The sequence below is a fragment of the Aquila chrysaetos genome, chromosome 5, assembly GCF_900496995.4.
Source record: "Aquila chrysaetos chrysaetos chromosome 5, bAquChr1.4, whole genome shotgun sequence".
In the NCBI taxonomy this organism is placed as follows: Eukaryota; Metazoa; Chordata; class Aves; order Accipitriformes; family Accipitridae; genus Aquila; species Aquila chrysaetos.
In genome coordinates, this window is record NC_044008.1 from 16939342 (window position 1) to 16955356 (window position 16015).

The 16015-nt window shown below is 42.6% G+C and overlaps 1 protein-coding gene across 1 annotated transcript in view; it reads left to right on the forward strand.

Annotated features, from left to right (window-relative positions):
* The first annotated feature begins 3334 nt into the window (after positions 1–3334).
* CPNE8 (copine 8) overlaps positions 3335–16015 on the forward strand; it is a 109278-nt gene continuing 96597 nt past the window's right edge. Inside the window, exon 1 of the mRNA XM_030015655.1 lies at positions 3335–3606. Within this exon, the coding sequence (XP_029871515.1) occupies positions 3467–3606 (140 nt within the window). The 5' untranslated portion in view covers positions 3335–3466. The remainder of the gene's footprint in view (positions 3607–16015) is intronic.

Here is a 16015-nt window from a genome sequence, read left to right on the forward strand (position 1 = left end):
CTCATTGCCATTTAAGAATGAGCAAATACAAGGTGCCTCTCTGGAATCATAATAATGTATATTTAGCCCTATTGGTGCATATCTTTCAACTCATTTTCATTTCTCTCTTTCCCGTATAAATCACTCCCACTGCTTGAGAACTATGTGCTTACGTACTCTAAGCTGAAACATCAGAAGACAAAATAGCTGTGCCTTTATAAACATGATGAGAGGAGATGGGTATCTCCCCAGCAACACTGAAGACTTGAATTTCCTTAACTCCACCATTATTTTCATAGGATGCTCTATTTATGGAATCACCAATAACCAACTATTTCCCCTTTTCTAAGCAGAATAAAACATTAAGATCAGATAATATAAAAATGATCAAACCAACCCTCCACCTAACCTTAGTAGGGAAGAATATAAGATCATATCACACTTCCATAATATACTTTTAAGTTACCCATGCCTATACTTATTATAATAGTTATATAATATATAGTAATATATTATAGTTATTATAATAACTATTCATGCCTTTTAAGTTATTCATGCCACGCCCTGTGGGATCTACTGATATGTTTAGATTTTTACAGTAGATTATAAAAGAGGGAGGAACAGAATTATAATGCTGAAAAATAGTTTTAATTTTTTCTTAAAAACTGTTTTTTTTAGTTTTTTGTCATCTAGTACCCCATTTGTACTCAGCATTAGCCTCTCAAGACACCAGTGGTCCTTCACACATCCCTTCACACTACTGTATGGACAAAGATAATAGTGACGTAGATTTGCCTTTGGGTTTTTTTAGCAATTTCAGCTGTAGGCTTGCTAGTTTGGCTGCCTGCAGACACACCTAGAATACTTGTGAAGGTACGTGGTTTCTTGGCTGTACCAAAAACTTCAAACAGGCTGATTTAAGAGGAAATACTTTGGTGATACCTGATGAGAAATTGCTTTGTGTTCAACAACTGGACAAGGAAGGAAAAGAAAGAAAAAGAGACTTCAGGAGATACCTTCCTGAAAACAGAGGCAGAAGATTAGAAGTAGTGTGTGAAGTGAGAAGTTTATGAACAAAAATATCAGTGATATTTTCGCTGAGCTTCTGCCACTGAAGTTATGTTTCAGACGTGTGCTGCGCACAGGGAGTATACATCCTGTAAGTAAGACCATGTTACTGTCTTCTGTATTCCCGCTGCTTAATCTGTTGGCTAGGAGCTGACCAGGTATCCACAGTCAAGTCGTTTGTCCATTATTATTTTGATGTATTACTTGAGATCATGCATTGAACTTGAATTACACCAACAGGAATCTAGAAATGAAATTCAAAATGAATGTATTCTGGTAACATTTGTGGCTTTAGAGTTACATTTGTCTTTTGCAAATAAACAGATTAAACTTCTTTATTTCTATGTGTAAAACCATTAACAGCCAGAGGAGCAGAGGAGTTCTGTACAGGATTTGGTGTGATATCCTGTGATCTTTGACCTGTCCTACGTACTGTGCAACTACAGGCATGGCATTTAATTTGCCTGTGCCTTACCTGTCCCTATATGACATGGGGATGGTAGCACTTCTGTATCGCATCAAACTGCTATGATGAGAAATGGATACTGGGGGCTCCTTAGATGCCATGATAAAGGATGCAAACTAAATACAGGAGAAAAAGACGTGGGGGTGTTGGTCGACAGCCGGCTGAATATGAGCCAGCAGTGTGCCCAGGTGGCCAAGAAGCCCAACGGCATCCTGGCTTGTATCAGAAATGGTGTGGCCAGCAGGACTAGGGATGTGATTTTCCCCCTGTACTCGGCACTGGTGAGGCCGCACCTTGAGCACTGTGTTCAGTTTTGGGCCCCTCACTACAGGAAAGACATTGAGGTGCTGGAGCGTGTCCAGAGAAGGGCAATGAAGCTGGTGAAGGGTCTGGAGCGCAAGTCCTATGAGGAGCGGCTGAGGGAACTGGGGTTGTTTAGCCTGGAGAAAAGGAGGCTGAGGGGAGATGTTATCGCTCTCTGCAACTACCTGAAAGGAGGTTGTAGCCAGGTGGTTGCTGGTCTCTTCTATCAAGTAGCAAGTGATAGGACAAGAGGAAACAGCCTCAGGTTGTGCCAGGGGAGGTTTAGATTGGATGTCAGGAAAAATTTCTTTACTGAAAGGGTTGTCAGGCATTGGAACAGGCTGCCCAGGGAAGTGGTTGAGTCACCAACCCTGCAGGTGTTCAAAAAGCGCGTAGATGAGGCACTTCAGGACATGGTTTAGTGGTTTAGTGGGCGTGGTGGTGTTGGGTTGACAAGTTGGACTCGATGATCTTAAAGGTCTTTTCCAACATAAACGATTCCATGATTCTATGATTCTAAACAAGGTGACTGAACTTTTATGGTCGTTGTGAATTATTGTGGACAGATTCAGCGCGACTGAACTAGCGGTCTTAAAAAAAAAAAAAAGGGGGCCTGCGCAAGTACACGAGAGGGTGAAATTCCCATTTTTCAAGGTGCCACTTAACGCATGTAACGACCAAGGTAGGAGCACGTCTTTTGGCTCAAGTCTCTTGTAATAACGATTGCTGTTCTCTCTACAAGGGCAATTAACATTGCCGTCTGGTTTTCTAGGTTTGTTCTTTCTTTCCGGCTTTCGCGAGTACCCCTCGGAAGAGCAGCCGGCCGCGCCGCTCAGCGCCGCGCACACGCCCGCTGCTCCCGCTCTGCGGCGCCCCCTGGCGGCGCGGAGCCCGCCCGCCCGGCAGCGGCGCCGCCGCGCCCCGTCCCTCCCCTGCCGCATCGGGCGGCGGCAGCCGCCGCTCCCCGAACACCCCTGGCCTTTGCCGCCGGGGTGCGTTTTCCGTCGTGGCCCGGGAGAACAAGTCCGCCTCACCGCGGGCCCGCGCGCGGGACGTTGAAGTTTGGGACGTTACCGGCCGGGCCGCGCTCTCCCCCGCCGCCGGCTCCCGCGGAGGCGGGGAGTTGCTCGGGGCGTGGGGGCCCGCTGACTCACGAACGGGGAGGCAGGGGATTCCCCGGCTACCCTGCGGGACGGGGCGGGGCGGGGCGGCGCGGGGGTTTCCGCGCAGGGGCCGAGACCGGGGAGTCGCGGGAGCGAAAACGCGCGGGACCGCCCGCCGGGCTCGCTTCCACCGGGGCCCTTCCCCGCCCCGCGGCCCCGGTGCCGCTTCCTCCCCGGGGGCTCCGGCGCCCGAGCGGGGCAGGGCGGCGGCGGGGCGGCCGGCCCGCCCCTGGCACCGGCCGTCGGGCACCCCGCGCGCCCCGGGCTGGGGCAGTCACGCGCGGCTCCCGCCCGCGGTGACGTCACCGCCCCGCTCCCGCCTCGCCGCCTCAGTCGGCGGCGGCAGCCCGCGGGCGGCGGCGCGGGCCGGTGCACCGTTCCGCTCCGCGCCACGGGCGGCGGCGGCGTCGCCGCGGTGTGGCGGGACGCTTGGCGCCGCCTCCTCCCCTCCCTCTCCGCCGCCCTCCTGCCCGCCCTGCGCTGCCCCATGTTCGGGCTGGAGGAGCCGGCGGGGCGGCAGAAGCCGGGCAGAAGCGGTGGGTTTCCGAACATGGCGTCCGTGGGGGATTTTAACGTCCTCGGCGCCAGCATCCCGGCCACCAAGGTGGAGCTCTCCGTGTCCTGCAGGTACGGCGGCGGCGGCTGCGGGCCGCCCTGCCCGCGCGCCCCGGGGGCGTCGGAGGGGGCAGGCGGGCGAGCGGGCTGGTCCCCGCCGTGCGCCGGGCCGGGGGCTCCCCTCGCCCCGGGCTCTGTCAGCCGAGGGGGGCGGGCGGGAGAAGGGGCAGCGGCCGGGCGCGGGGCGGCCCGCCGCATGCCCGGCGCCGTGCGAGGCGCTTTCCCTCCTGCCCTGGGAGAGCGTGCCCGGCGCGGGGAAGTTGTGAGCGCTGAGCCGCCGGCAGCGCCTGGGCGCAGCCCGGGGTCGGCAGCCGGCCCGCGGCAGCCCGCTTGCCGCGCGCTAGGCGTGCCGGGGGCGGGGGTGCTGCCGGCGGACCCCGGGGCAGAAGCGCCGGCTCTCGCAGGGGCTGCGGGCGGCCGGCGGCTTCGCCGAAACGGGCGGCCGCCGCTGCCGCCCCGGACCCTTCCCGTGCCGCCGGCGGCACGGGGGAAGCTGGCCGGAGGGGAGCGGGAGTCGCGTCGCTGTGCGTGCGCGCAGAGCGATTTCTCCAGCCGGTGTTTTAACTTCTGGAGCTGTCCCAAGTGCCGCGGGTGGGGACGGAGGAAACTCCCATCCGCAATAATCCTTTCGCAGGTTGTTTCAGGCTCTCCTGCCGAACTGTTACGAAACCGGGCGTGCTACCTCGTCACGTTTTATCGTAACGCTGTTGCCGATAAATTAAGAAAATGCCAGCCCGTAACACAAAACCTAGCGTATGCCGGTTTGTTCCTCGGCATTTATTTGGCCGCGGTTTGTTTATCGGTATTTCAAAAATCCTGCTTTCTCCCTTGAATCGCAGGGAATTTCCCGTTAGAGGTCTAAAAATATTTTATTTGTGGGCTTTCATATTCGTATCTTTATTCGTGTTTCACAGCTTCCTTAAGTATTCCCTAGTAGTTGCAGAGCAGTGGTTCCTTTCACCACCACCAGAGTTGGCAGCTTCTAGTGGATAATTTGAACTGTTAGTGTTGTTTCCCGATGGGAAATGAGGCAAAGTTTGTGCTTCAGTCCGTTGCTCCATTTTCTAATGTAGCTGCCCGGGAGTTCCTGCAGTTGACACTACTTCTCCGAGGACAGAACGGCAGGGCTCTAAACTTAAATTGTCAGACAACTCTCTCTCTTGCCTTAGTAAATAAAGTATGATTTGATGTTTTATCAAGGTTGCATTTCAAAAGAAGGCTGAGACGATAAGAAATAGAGTAAGATTGAATTTGGAATACTGAAACAGTCACTAAGCTGACATGGGAACACCCCGATGTACTTACTGCTTGCCTCTGCCAAGTTCACTGGCAACAACCACAGAAAACCCTGGTCCAGTGAAGGGCGTGCTGCTGTGTGTAAAAGCAGTCCAGGACCTTTAGTATTACTTCTAGGTTCCTCAAGTAACCTGTCACAATTACAGATGTCAGAACATTTATGCTGGATTTGACCCAGTTCACTTATAATGGGAGTTTCTTTCATTCCAGGTATTGTTTGTATATACCTGCAATGTTTTCTTCAAACCTTAGTTTTATAGTGATTTGAGAATCCATCAGGTAGTTACGAAGAAATGTAGGAATATGACATAGACAATCAATTCTGACCTTCGTTACCTTACTTGTAACTAATTTCAGTATATAGTTTACAATGTTAATTTCTCTGTAGGTATCTTCAAAAGCCATGTCTGTTTTGTTAAAACTGCTCTTTTTTTCTTATTTAAAAAAAAACGGTTTCCCATCCTGATATGTCTCAATGTCAAGTGCAGAAGGGTGGGAATTTCTGTGGTGATTCCTTTCTTCTTTATGTGCTGGGATGACAGCTTTTGGTTACAAAATCATGCTTTAAAATTGAGTATAAAATGAATGATATTGGGGCAGAGAGTAATGATTAACACATGTTTGTGATTCATCTGTAAACACATTTATTGGCTAAAGCTCTCAAAAAGTAGTGTTAAATGAAATTGTGAAATACAGCAAGAGCAAACTGCAAAGTTCAGAGAATGCTGAAAATTCTTTAATAATTAGCAGTTGTGTATTGCTTACACACCTGGAGAGAAATGCTTTTAAAATAGTTTGGGTCGAGACATTAGTTTTCCCTTGATATCTGAAGAGTTGTAGAACCAATTTTGGTCACTAGTTTACATCAACAATTATCAGCTCCTACCTATTCTTTCTTCCTAGATTTTTTTTTTTTTCTTTTTTTGCTTGTTTTCTTTATAGGAGATATGGGAACTTCTTCCAGTTTGTACAGGTGGTGTAACTTGGTGGTCTGTGAAGCAGTACAAGCTATTTGTGCCACACAATAAATTTGTGACTCCAGACAATAGTCTTTCCTTTCTCTCTTTCCTTTCTCTCTTTCCTTTCTCTCTTTCCTTTCTCTCTTTCCTTTCTCTCTTTCCTTTCTCTCTTTCCTTTCTCTCTTTCCTTTCTCTCTTTCCTTTCTCTCTTTCCTTTCTCTCTTTCCTTTCTCTCTTTCCTTTCTCTCTTTCCTTTCTCTCTCTCTTTCCTGTAAGGATACAGCTTCTATTCACCGAGCTTTTAATTCTGCATGGTTCAACTGTCAGCACTTCCCAAGTCAATTTGCCCTGCATGCCTGTACTGTCAATGTTACCAAATTAGCCAGGTTCCAGTACTATGCAGATGGCATTGCACTACTTCTTATTCTGCAGGCCAGCCTGTTTTAGCTTCAGGGACACATCAGGTAGCCTTTAGGAGAAGTGCATCTCATAGGATGAGAAATTGTCTATGAAAATTGTAAAGTCCAGAAATGTTTTGGATATCAGGTGGTGCTCTTTCTGGGGTTTCTTTATGACTAAAAACTTTTCATATGATTCCCATGGCTTATTGAATGCCAGCATTGGCTGTAGTTTTACAAATGCTAGAAAAGCAAGAAATTAATTTAATTTTTTCTAGTTATTACTACTCAGTGCCTATCAAACAAAAAGTTCGCAGTTCTTTTCTGACTCTTGTAAGAAGAAGATTCCCAAACCTCTGAGTTTTTTTTATCAGGACTCTGTATTCTTTGGCTCAAGAGCCAGATCTAATGTGGCAGAACAACTTAAATGTGTCATCCCAGAGGATCCTCTGGTGTTGGTAATAGTCCACTATTGTCTGGATCAATTGTTCTGGTAGCCATCTCCCTCTGCGCCCTGAACGGCATCCATGGTCTGATGAAAATTTTGTTGTCACCTACTGTGCATTCTTTACTTGTTGCAGCCTGGCATAATTTTGCATGATTGTCATGTGGTGAAGGATCAGGACCTTGGCCCTGCAGTTGGTGTGGAAGAGAGAATATAGGCTGCTCTTTTACTCCACTGCTGTTTTCCAGCCCAAAGGTTCCTCTTCCTCTCTGAAGAGGTATTTGCACTGCATACTGATTATAGGCCTGTGCCAAGACTTGAATCTTCACTTACCAGCTGTGTGTGTAAATTTGTGGTCCCATGTGAGCTTGTGGTAAGCTTCAGGCCATGCGTCTGTCATCCTGTATCTCCCTCTCTGGTGATGTTCTTCACTGATTCCAATCTAGTTAAATCTTGGAAAAAACTTTGTATTCTGTTCCCATCTTCCCTTTTATCAGTGCAGATACTATGTTGTTGACTGAACTAGCATATTTAATACCGAGAGCACAAGTAGATTATGGTTGTCACATATCTTGAAGTTTGTACTCTGTGTGAACATACGAAGTTCAACGTAGTTCAATGGGCTCTCAAGTTTTTCACTCTCTGTTGTGATCTGTATAATGGTGATTTATGCTCCTCATGGTTACTGTGTAGACCGACCTAGTTTTTTTCCTGTAGTCTCCTGATTGAGCCATAGCCTTTATGAAACCTTGTCTTACAAGAAAGGCCAAGAGTTTCATTATGCCTCATGTTAATGTTTATTTACTTACTGAATGAGCAGTTATTAATCAGAATTATCTTCTTGAGACTAATTTTTTAATATCTATAGGAAAGAGAATCTGTGGTTTGATCACTTTATGACTTCTAGTCATGTATCAAAGATGACATGGTTACCTGAAAGATGGTAAAAGTGTTGTAAAATATTGACACAGTACAGGGTCACTTTGCTAATTGAGAAAGTTTTTTATGATAGTCTTGCTCTGCTAGGCTTTATGCTCAATTAGGCAGTCTGTCCTCATCATTCAGGGTTTATGCTGGAGAGGCTCTACACTGGTTGTATTCCCACACCAGGCGTAATGTGCGGAAAGGCAGCATAAACTCCTTATCATGGTTAATTCAACAGAAATACAATTGGTTGCCCATGCCTGGTTTGGATCGGTTCTATGCCGCTTCACAATTTGTACAGAAATCTAATACTAATGAATGGGCTGAATGGAATTAAGCAACTCCTATTCTCAGTAATGAAGATAATTTAATTTCGAGTTTCTTGCACAGAGGAACAAAACGTATTACTTCAGGTTTTTTGCCTTTCTTTTTGTTTGGCAGTCTGAAAGTCATCACCAGCCACTTTCTAGTGGTTGCGGTATCCAAAAGTATGTTTAATTATATCTTTGATTGTCCTAGGCATTGATTTCTGGCAAGATCGATTCTTTCCAGCCAGTGTACTTACCTCCTGGTTTTTTGGAAATATTAATCATTTGTTAGAAATCCCTGTTGCAGGAAGATGGAATGATAAAAGAAATATCCATAACAAATTAATTATTTGAGCTTGTAACTCTGTATAGTACAAAATACAGAATATAAAATTCATCCTGATGGTAAGTCTGGCTTTAATTTTTCTGCTTTCTTTGTGTATGTGTGCCCAGGTTGGATTAGAAGTCTGTGGAGTGGTTATGTGTGACCGACAACAGAAAGTTGATCTTACATGTTTTTTCTTTGAAATGAAACTACCTAGACAACCAGCTGGCTTCAGCCGAGAAAAACGAGTGTATTGGGAGAAAATGTAAACAGGTGACAGTGTCCATCAAAATAGTCACAGAGATGCATTAGCCTGATAGCCTACATGGTTTTGTTTTCACCTATGCGTGTATATTGTTTGAACTTTAAGCATGCAGCCATGTGACTTCTAGAATTTAAGGCAAATGTGGTGTTGCCCCGTAAATTGAGTCTTGCGATTGCTAGGAGCAGGCCCCAGGTTTCATACTAACTGTACAAGTCTCAGGACTTGTCAGATTTTGTCTAAACTTGTCTTTGCCTACATGGAGCTTTGTTTGGGTTTGCTTAGCTGCAAACCCAAACCAGTGTTTTTTCTAATGACCAGGTGGCTACTGCTTGGTTTCGCTTTGGCTTGTCTTTGTGTAATTGTGTGGTATAACCGTATTTCTTTCTACAGGTAGTAGTAGCAAGTAGTTATTCTGTGTGGAATGACCTGTTTGTGACTTGCACGGAACGGTGTAGTGCAGAGGAGCACGGGCGTGGTGTGACAGCAGAGGCCTTGCAAGTGCGGACACGGGGTGCAGGGTGGGGGAGCAGGAGCAGAGGCTGAAAAGAGGGGGCTCGGGGTGCCACTGGGGACCCCAGCGCTGTGAAGAGGTCACCAGTGGTTGGTAAAGAAGTCCAGGCTGGGAGCTGGGCAAATTCAAAAGAGCGGAAAGAGCAAGCCTCAAGCAGATGTAATACACAATATATACAGTAAATGTGGGTGTGAAACGGAGTTGCAGACCAATGAGGCAAGAGCAGGATGTAAAAGCATGTTGGAAAAATAGCCCAGGTGGGGGTCCTCAGAGTGGGGAGGAAGAAGCCATCTACATCATACTCCTGAGACCACCTGTTCCACCCCTGCCACCACCGTAAACGTCATGCTTCTCCCCAGGCAGGATGTGGTACACTGGGGGATGGCTCAGTGGGACACCCTCCCACAGCTGAAGCCGGCAACCTCAGGCCTCAGAAGGGTGGTATATGGGAAAGCCATATGGGAAAGGGCTACGTACTAGGAAGTGTGTAACAACTTTAAATGTACTATTATGATGACTTTCTGTAGTAGTATTATTTTCCTCATTTTCTTTCTTTCTCTGCCCATCTAAGCAGTGCCTCACCCCCCAACACCTCTGCAATGGCTGAGAAAGGATGAGGTATACGTTTACCTTCTAAATTACTTCTTTGATGCATACCTTTTGAAGAGTTGTTTCAGAAAAACTGCAATACCAGTCTGTATGTTATATATATTGTTATACATTAATGAAACACTGTATTAACTCTACATTCCTAAAGAAATCAGATCTAAAATAGGGCAGCATATCCATGGATTTGGATGGGCTGGGTGAAAGTATCTGGAAGGGACCAGTGAGTTGACACTAGATTGAATAGATCTTTTGACCACCAGCAATCCTTAGTGCCATCCCCCAGGATACGTCACTAGTAGCTCAGACCCAGAGACTGTTTACCTGCTCAGCCTTAGAAACATAAATGTAGATGGTTCATTCTGTTGGTTTCAAATAATAATTAGGTTGGTATTGAAGCAGAGTTCAGTTTGTGATATTCCTAAATGGACTTTTTTTATTTAAACTGGAACAGTCCAAGAATGTGTTCAGGTCTGCTTCATCTGCAAGTGTATCTTTTCATAATTCAGTACTTCCTGTCTGTTTCCATAGAATGTCTGCAAAACTATTCTTATGTTGAAGTAAATAAACTTGGCAACTCCTTTGTTTTTGTTTTTTTTTTTTAATCCCCAGGAGTAGTTAGCAGTTTTAATAGAGGTTTCATCCTAAAACTGTTTGCGTACATCTAGCCAGAGAGGACTTTCTGTAGGTTGTCAAAAAAACTCATGGAAGCACTGCTGGTCTAACCCTTCTCATTGCTTCTCCCTTTCTTTTTCCTTTAAGATAATGGCTTCTCAACCAATATATGTTTAAATAGACAATGAAAGTTACTGGGAGGCTGAAAATTATTTTTTCGTCTTCTTGTGCACAAGAAGAGTCAATTCTCCAAAAGTTATGAAGAGGTATTGTGGATGTTAAGCTTGCATATCAGAGATATGTTTGCTTTCTTCCCAGTCCTTCTAGTGTCCCAAAGAGTGGAGACAATCTGAACAGAAAGGAAGAAGTCATCCTAATTGCTTCTTAGTCAGGAGAGCCACCATTTTCTCACCTGTGAGCCTTTCCTAAGAGAACCAGTTATTTTGACAAGAAGATAAAATTCTGAGAAATTGTCTAATCTGCTTTTAGGTCCAGGGCATTTTGAATATAGAGATCTGGAGGCTAATATCTTGCTTTTTGTTGTGTTCTGACAGAATACAGAAGGTGAGAGTAAATAGCTAGGGAAGGGTGACTACTTAAGCTAGCATTACAACTGAAAAATTGTTTGTGAAATTACTCTGCAGGAAGTCAAGTGGACTCTTCACTCAAGTAGGCTCTTTGGATCATACCTCATCTTACCTAGGACTGACTATTGCAAGTCCAGTAATATCAGTCAAAGCTGAGGGACAGCGACTACTAGGATTTAATACAGTTATGTTACAATTAGTAGTAGAATGGATACTATTCTGCACAGTAAAAAGTGAGGAGATGCTGCTGCTTTTTTCAGGATCTTCCTTGAAAAAGACACATGGGCCCCACATTAAGTGAGGGAAACAGAAATGCATTTGTTTAATGGACTGTTTAATGAACTCGGAACAATTCCTCTTCCCATGGAGTGGTACAAGTGTACTGTGAGAAAAGTAGTGTATGCTTATATGAGAATATAATATATTGAAAATGTATATTTTCTAAAAATTAAAAACAATTTTGCATGGGCAACTAGCTTTTGTGTTTGGAAACTGCTGAGTGCTTTATTTCACAACCAAGGAATCTTTCCATGCACTTAAACGTAATCTAAAGATGAAGAGAAACATAAAACTTTTAACACCTGGAGAGATTCTGACAAATTCATCTGAAGTAAACCACTTTTTTTATCATTAAGGATTTCAGAGCTGCTGAAAGCAATGTATAAATAAGTATTTTTCCAGTCATATGAACACAGGGTTTTTTAGGTTTTTGTGGTTGTTTTTTTTTTTTTTGAGACTAGAGAGATAGATTTTAAACTATTTCATTCTGTAGTTACTGTAGTCTGTTTTTCAGTGCCAGAATTCTGTCATTTTTGAAGGGAGAATTGGATTTACTTCTGCTTAGCAGTTGGGTATAACAAAGAGTTAAATTTAAAACAAAAAAAATTACAGAGCAGGAAGTTCAGATATTGAGCATTAAAATAAAGTCAAATTTGAAGCAACTTGTGTGTGAACAAGGTGAGCAAATATTACTTTTTAACATAGGTCAGTCTTTGTCAACATAGGTATGATGCATAGAGTACGTGAGATCATACAAAGCAACATCAACTGTAACGATTTGTGTTTAGCTGCCACTGCTAACTAGATCAGTGAATCTTGAAGTATCTGATTTATACATATGAGATGGTTTTACATTGAACATAGTACAAAAAACTTCACATTAGGAAACATTTCTTTATTGAGAGGGTGGTCAAACACTGGAACAGGCTTCCTAGAGAGGAGGTTGATGCCCCATGCCTGTCAGTGTTTAAGAGGCATTTGGACAATGCCCTTAATAACATGCTTTAAAAAGCCCTGAAGTTGAACTAGATGTCTGCTGTAGGTTCCTTCCAACTGAAATACTCTATTCTGTTTTGAAACAATTTTTGAAGCAAAGTACTGGGCAGAAACTGTTATTTTGACAAATCTTTATGGAGTTCATGAAACTTTGTGAACAAAGTGATTCTGCAAGGCATAGCTAAATATGTTTTAAATTTTCTTATTGACTGATTACTTTTTCTTTTCCTGGGGAAATTGCTCTCATACAGAAAAATAACTCTTTATCCCAGCATTTCTAATCTGTCTTGTGTGTTCCAGTTTAGACTAAGTAGGTGTTATTGCAGTGGCTCCTATTTGGTTTTTTCCATTCGTTGTTTATGCCCTTGCAACCATTTTGGAAGGTCCACTCCAGAATGGGGAGGTGCAGAATGAATTCCTTCAGGATCTGTGATGGTAGAATAATGCTTTCTGCACAGATGTTCCCAGACTTCTTTGCTGTAGGTATTTGATGTGCATGTTTTTCCAGGTAAAAGCATATGTCTTTTTTTTTTTCCTCATAATTAATAGCAATTCCTTCTCTTTTCTTTTTGCATTCTTTATCTGAAAAGCTTAATGGGCATAGAAAAAATATACTCACCATCTTCAGTCAAAATAGAAGTCTGTTTCTCTTGATACTTTGATGAGGAGGAAGAAACAGAAGTTTCAGCTATTTCTGGTTTCTGAGTTTGTGAGCTTTCCTAGGACTGTTTCCTGAGACAAAATAGCATACTACCAAAGAGAATGCTTTTCTCAGGAAAAAGGGAAAGAAATACACCCTGTATTGCTCAGACTGTGCAGAAAGTGCCATTGACTATTAAAGGGATAAAGACTACATAAAGTTCCAGAAATACATCCAGTCGTCTTTCTCCTTTTGCTCTTAGCATTTCTTTTGGTTGTAGAGTGTCCTATGCTTATGTGGCATGCAGTTTTCATATATTTAAAGGAGGACTTTGATTGTTTTCCCCCTAAAATGAAAATGCACAAATGAAATTGAGCAGTCTTTTGAGCTGTTAGGTGATTTAGTGGGCAAATCAGACTTTTTTTTTTTTCTTTTTTTTTTGTTGGCACTAGTCTTTAAGTTTCTTCTGAAACTAGCTGCATTGCTTGAACAGCTTAAGTTCTTATGTTACTATTTTGGTTGGTTATTAATGATTTGGAAGATCAGGCATGCCTGCAAACTTTGCTTTGACATTGTTTATTTATGGTGAAATGCGTGAAAGGTCAAATTGAGTATATTACAAGCTGTATTAGTTCAAAACTGTGAATTAATGACACTGACCTGAGTTACAGTGTTAAACTTTGGTATCTCAACCCTTACAATCCTTTCAGGGATACTGTCGATGTAGAAATGTTCTTCATTCAAGAAGTCCCTGAGCAGCTAATGGTTGGTGACCAGGAACATTCTCAGGAAGTATTACAGATTCTTACCTTGTTCTTACACTGTTCCCATGGTGGCTACTTTTTGCAACTGCTGGAATAAGGGTATCAGGATAGACTGAGCTTTAAAGACTGGCCATACCAGGTATGGCCAGTCTGTATGTTTTTATGTATATGGGAAAACAGAGGAAGAAAACTTAAAAAGGAAAAAAATAAGAGTAGGAAATATTTAAAAAACTCAAAGCACCTTAGTTGAGTATAAGAGTCATTAAAATGGTTTAATCTTAATCTGCAGTCACAAACACTAATTTACCAATTATAAGGTCATTTTATAGTATTTATGCAGAGAAATTAAAATTGCTTGGAATCCTAATAGTGAGCATGGGAGGCCTATCCCAAAACCTAATGTACTATTTCTTTCATATAACCATAATTCTAGGTTTTTATAGCAATTCATTTTTTGATAATAAAACCAATTCTAGTTACCATGAATTAATGGCTTATCTAGGTATGTGTAATTAAAGAGGAGTAGGAGGCAATTTTCATTTTGGATTGGCAATTATGATATTGCAGAACTTACTGTACTGTCTTTTAAAGCAGTTTGTAGCGGTCATTGTCAAATACAGACTTGGAATCGCTGATTTTCCTGGCTTTGTTAATATTTTAATTTATATTTGCGCATTTTTGGTTAAGATGGAGTAAAGTCTCTCTGAGTATAATTAAATGCATATATAAAAATCCCACTTCTGAATGGATTAGAGAAGTTCTGAAGAAGTGGCACATGCAGACTTCAGGTTCATTCACAAACACAGATTTTAATCCTAGTGCCTACTTTGGCTAAAGTGGATGAAACGGATGCGCCCAATGTTCTTTTAAAGCTATCTTTTGTTCTTATTGCTTGTTCTGAAATGTGGACTTGGCAGTTTCTAAATTGGGAATACAGTGTCTTTTCCTTGTTGAAGCCTGAGTGGACCGCTTAGAACACCTGTATTTAACAACATATTAATACACTTTTCAGCACTGTTCAGTAGCACAAAAATAATGTGATTTAGATCTGAATGAGAGTAATAAATGGTGACCTTTGAAGAGGCTGTACTAATTATTAAAAATAATAAGCTGTAAGGGATGTAAACTGGTTATTTAATCCTTCCTCTTGCTCTAGGGTAGGATCAAAGAACTTATTAGGACTTGTAGCTACCTAACATGTTCTTAAAGACCTTCAGTGGTGCAGATTTCACATCATGTCTGGCCACCTTTAACAATGAAAGATGGTATAACAATGGAATAAAGTTCAACTTCTGTGCCTGCAGTGCAGAAGATTCAATTTAGGGTTAAACCTGTTCCTAGGTGCTCTGCCTACATGGAGATCAGCTTCAATTTGCAGCAGTGTTTTCCTCATAGATATATTCTATAGACGTCTGATTATTTTTGCTTCCGCTGGACACTGGTGGCTCCATGTCTGTCTTAGATTGCAAATAATTGGAGTGCCCAAAACATTACTGCTTGACTTGAGTGTTTACCAGTATTACGAAGACCAGACAATTAAAGTGGCATTTTTCTTTATGTATTCTAGTATGCCTTTTTCCCCAAAGGCAGAAGATTCCTGACTTGCATTCAATTTGTGGTCTACTGTGATGTCTAGAGCTGTTTTTGACATAACTACTGTATGTCCAGCTATATGCATCTATGCTGCGATTTTGCTGTTGATTAAGCTTAATGCCTAACTTAAACTACCTGCCTAGGTTTAATAGCTCTATCTTGTCCCTGTTCAATGGCATCCTGTTTTCAGACCATTTTTCTAGTTTGTCAAGATAATTTAATTTTTTTTTAAATTTTATTTTAAATTTTTATTTTTGAATGATGAAATGTTGGTAACTATTCTGAGAATGGTTTTCTGGTCAGTGCTGATTCTCTAGACTTACTGTTAATTTGAGTCTCCTCATCTTTGTATGACACTCAGTTGGCTGAAGTGTGGTTAAGATATTGGGGCTGCATTGCATAACAAAGAAATTAATATTTACTACTTATTCTTAGCTATTTTGTAGATGTTTAGAAAATTCCTAATTTTGGTGTATGTCCTGTGTATGCTTTAGTTTTCTTTACCTTATGCATCCATGACAGATTCTTACAGATATTTCCTGATGGCTCTGAGATCTCATAGCCATTCTTTTAAATAAAGTTTAAAGTTTTGGGATTCAGCTAGGAAGTTAATCTCTGGTAGACGTTTGTGATGTGAAGGTATTTCTGTTCCTGATGTCCATTATATATACTTGATGTGCTTGTCATGTGTTGCTTTTCACTTCATGGTATTGGAATATATGAGCTACAGTTTGCTCAAATCCAAAATGTATAATAAGATGACTCAAGTGTTAGTGCTGACTGACTGAGTAAATCTTATGTATTAGGAGGGCAGAAAACTAAGCTGACTCTTGATCAAAATTGTTAAAAACATATATGCATTGGTATCTGATTTGTATCTTTCACCATTTTTTATAAATAAGATTAAAAT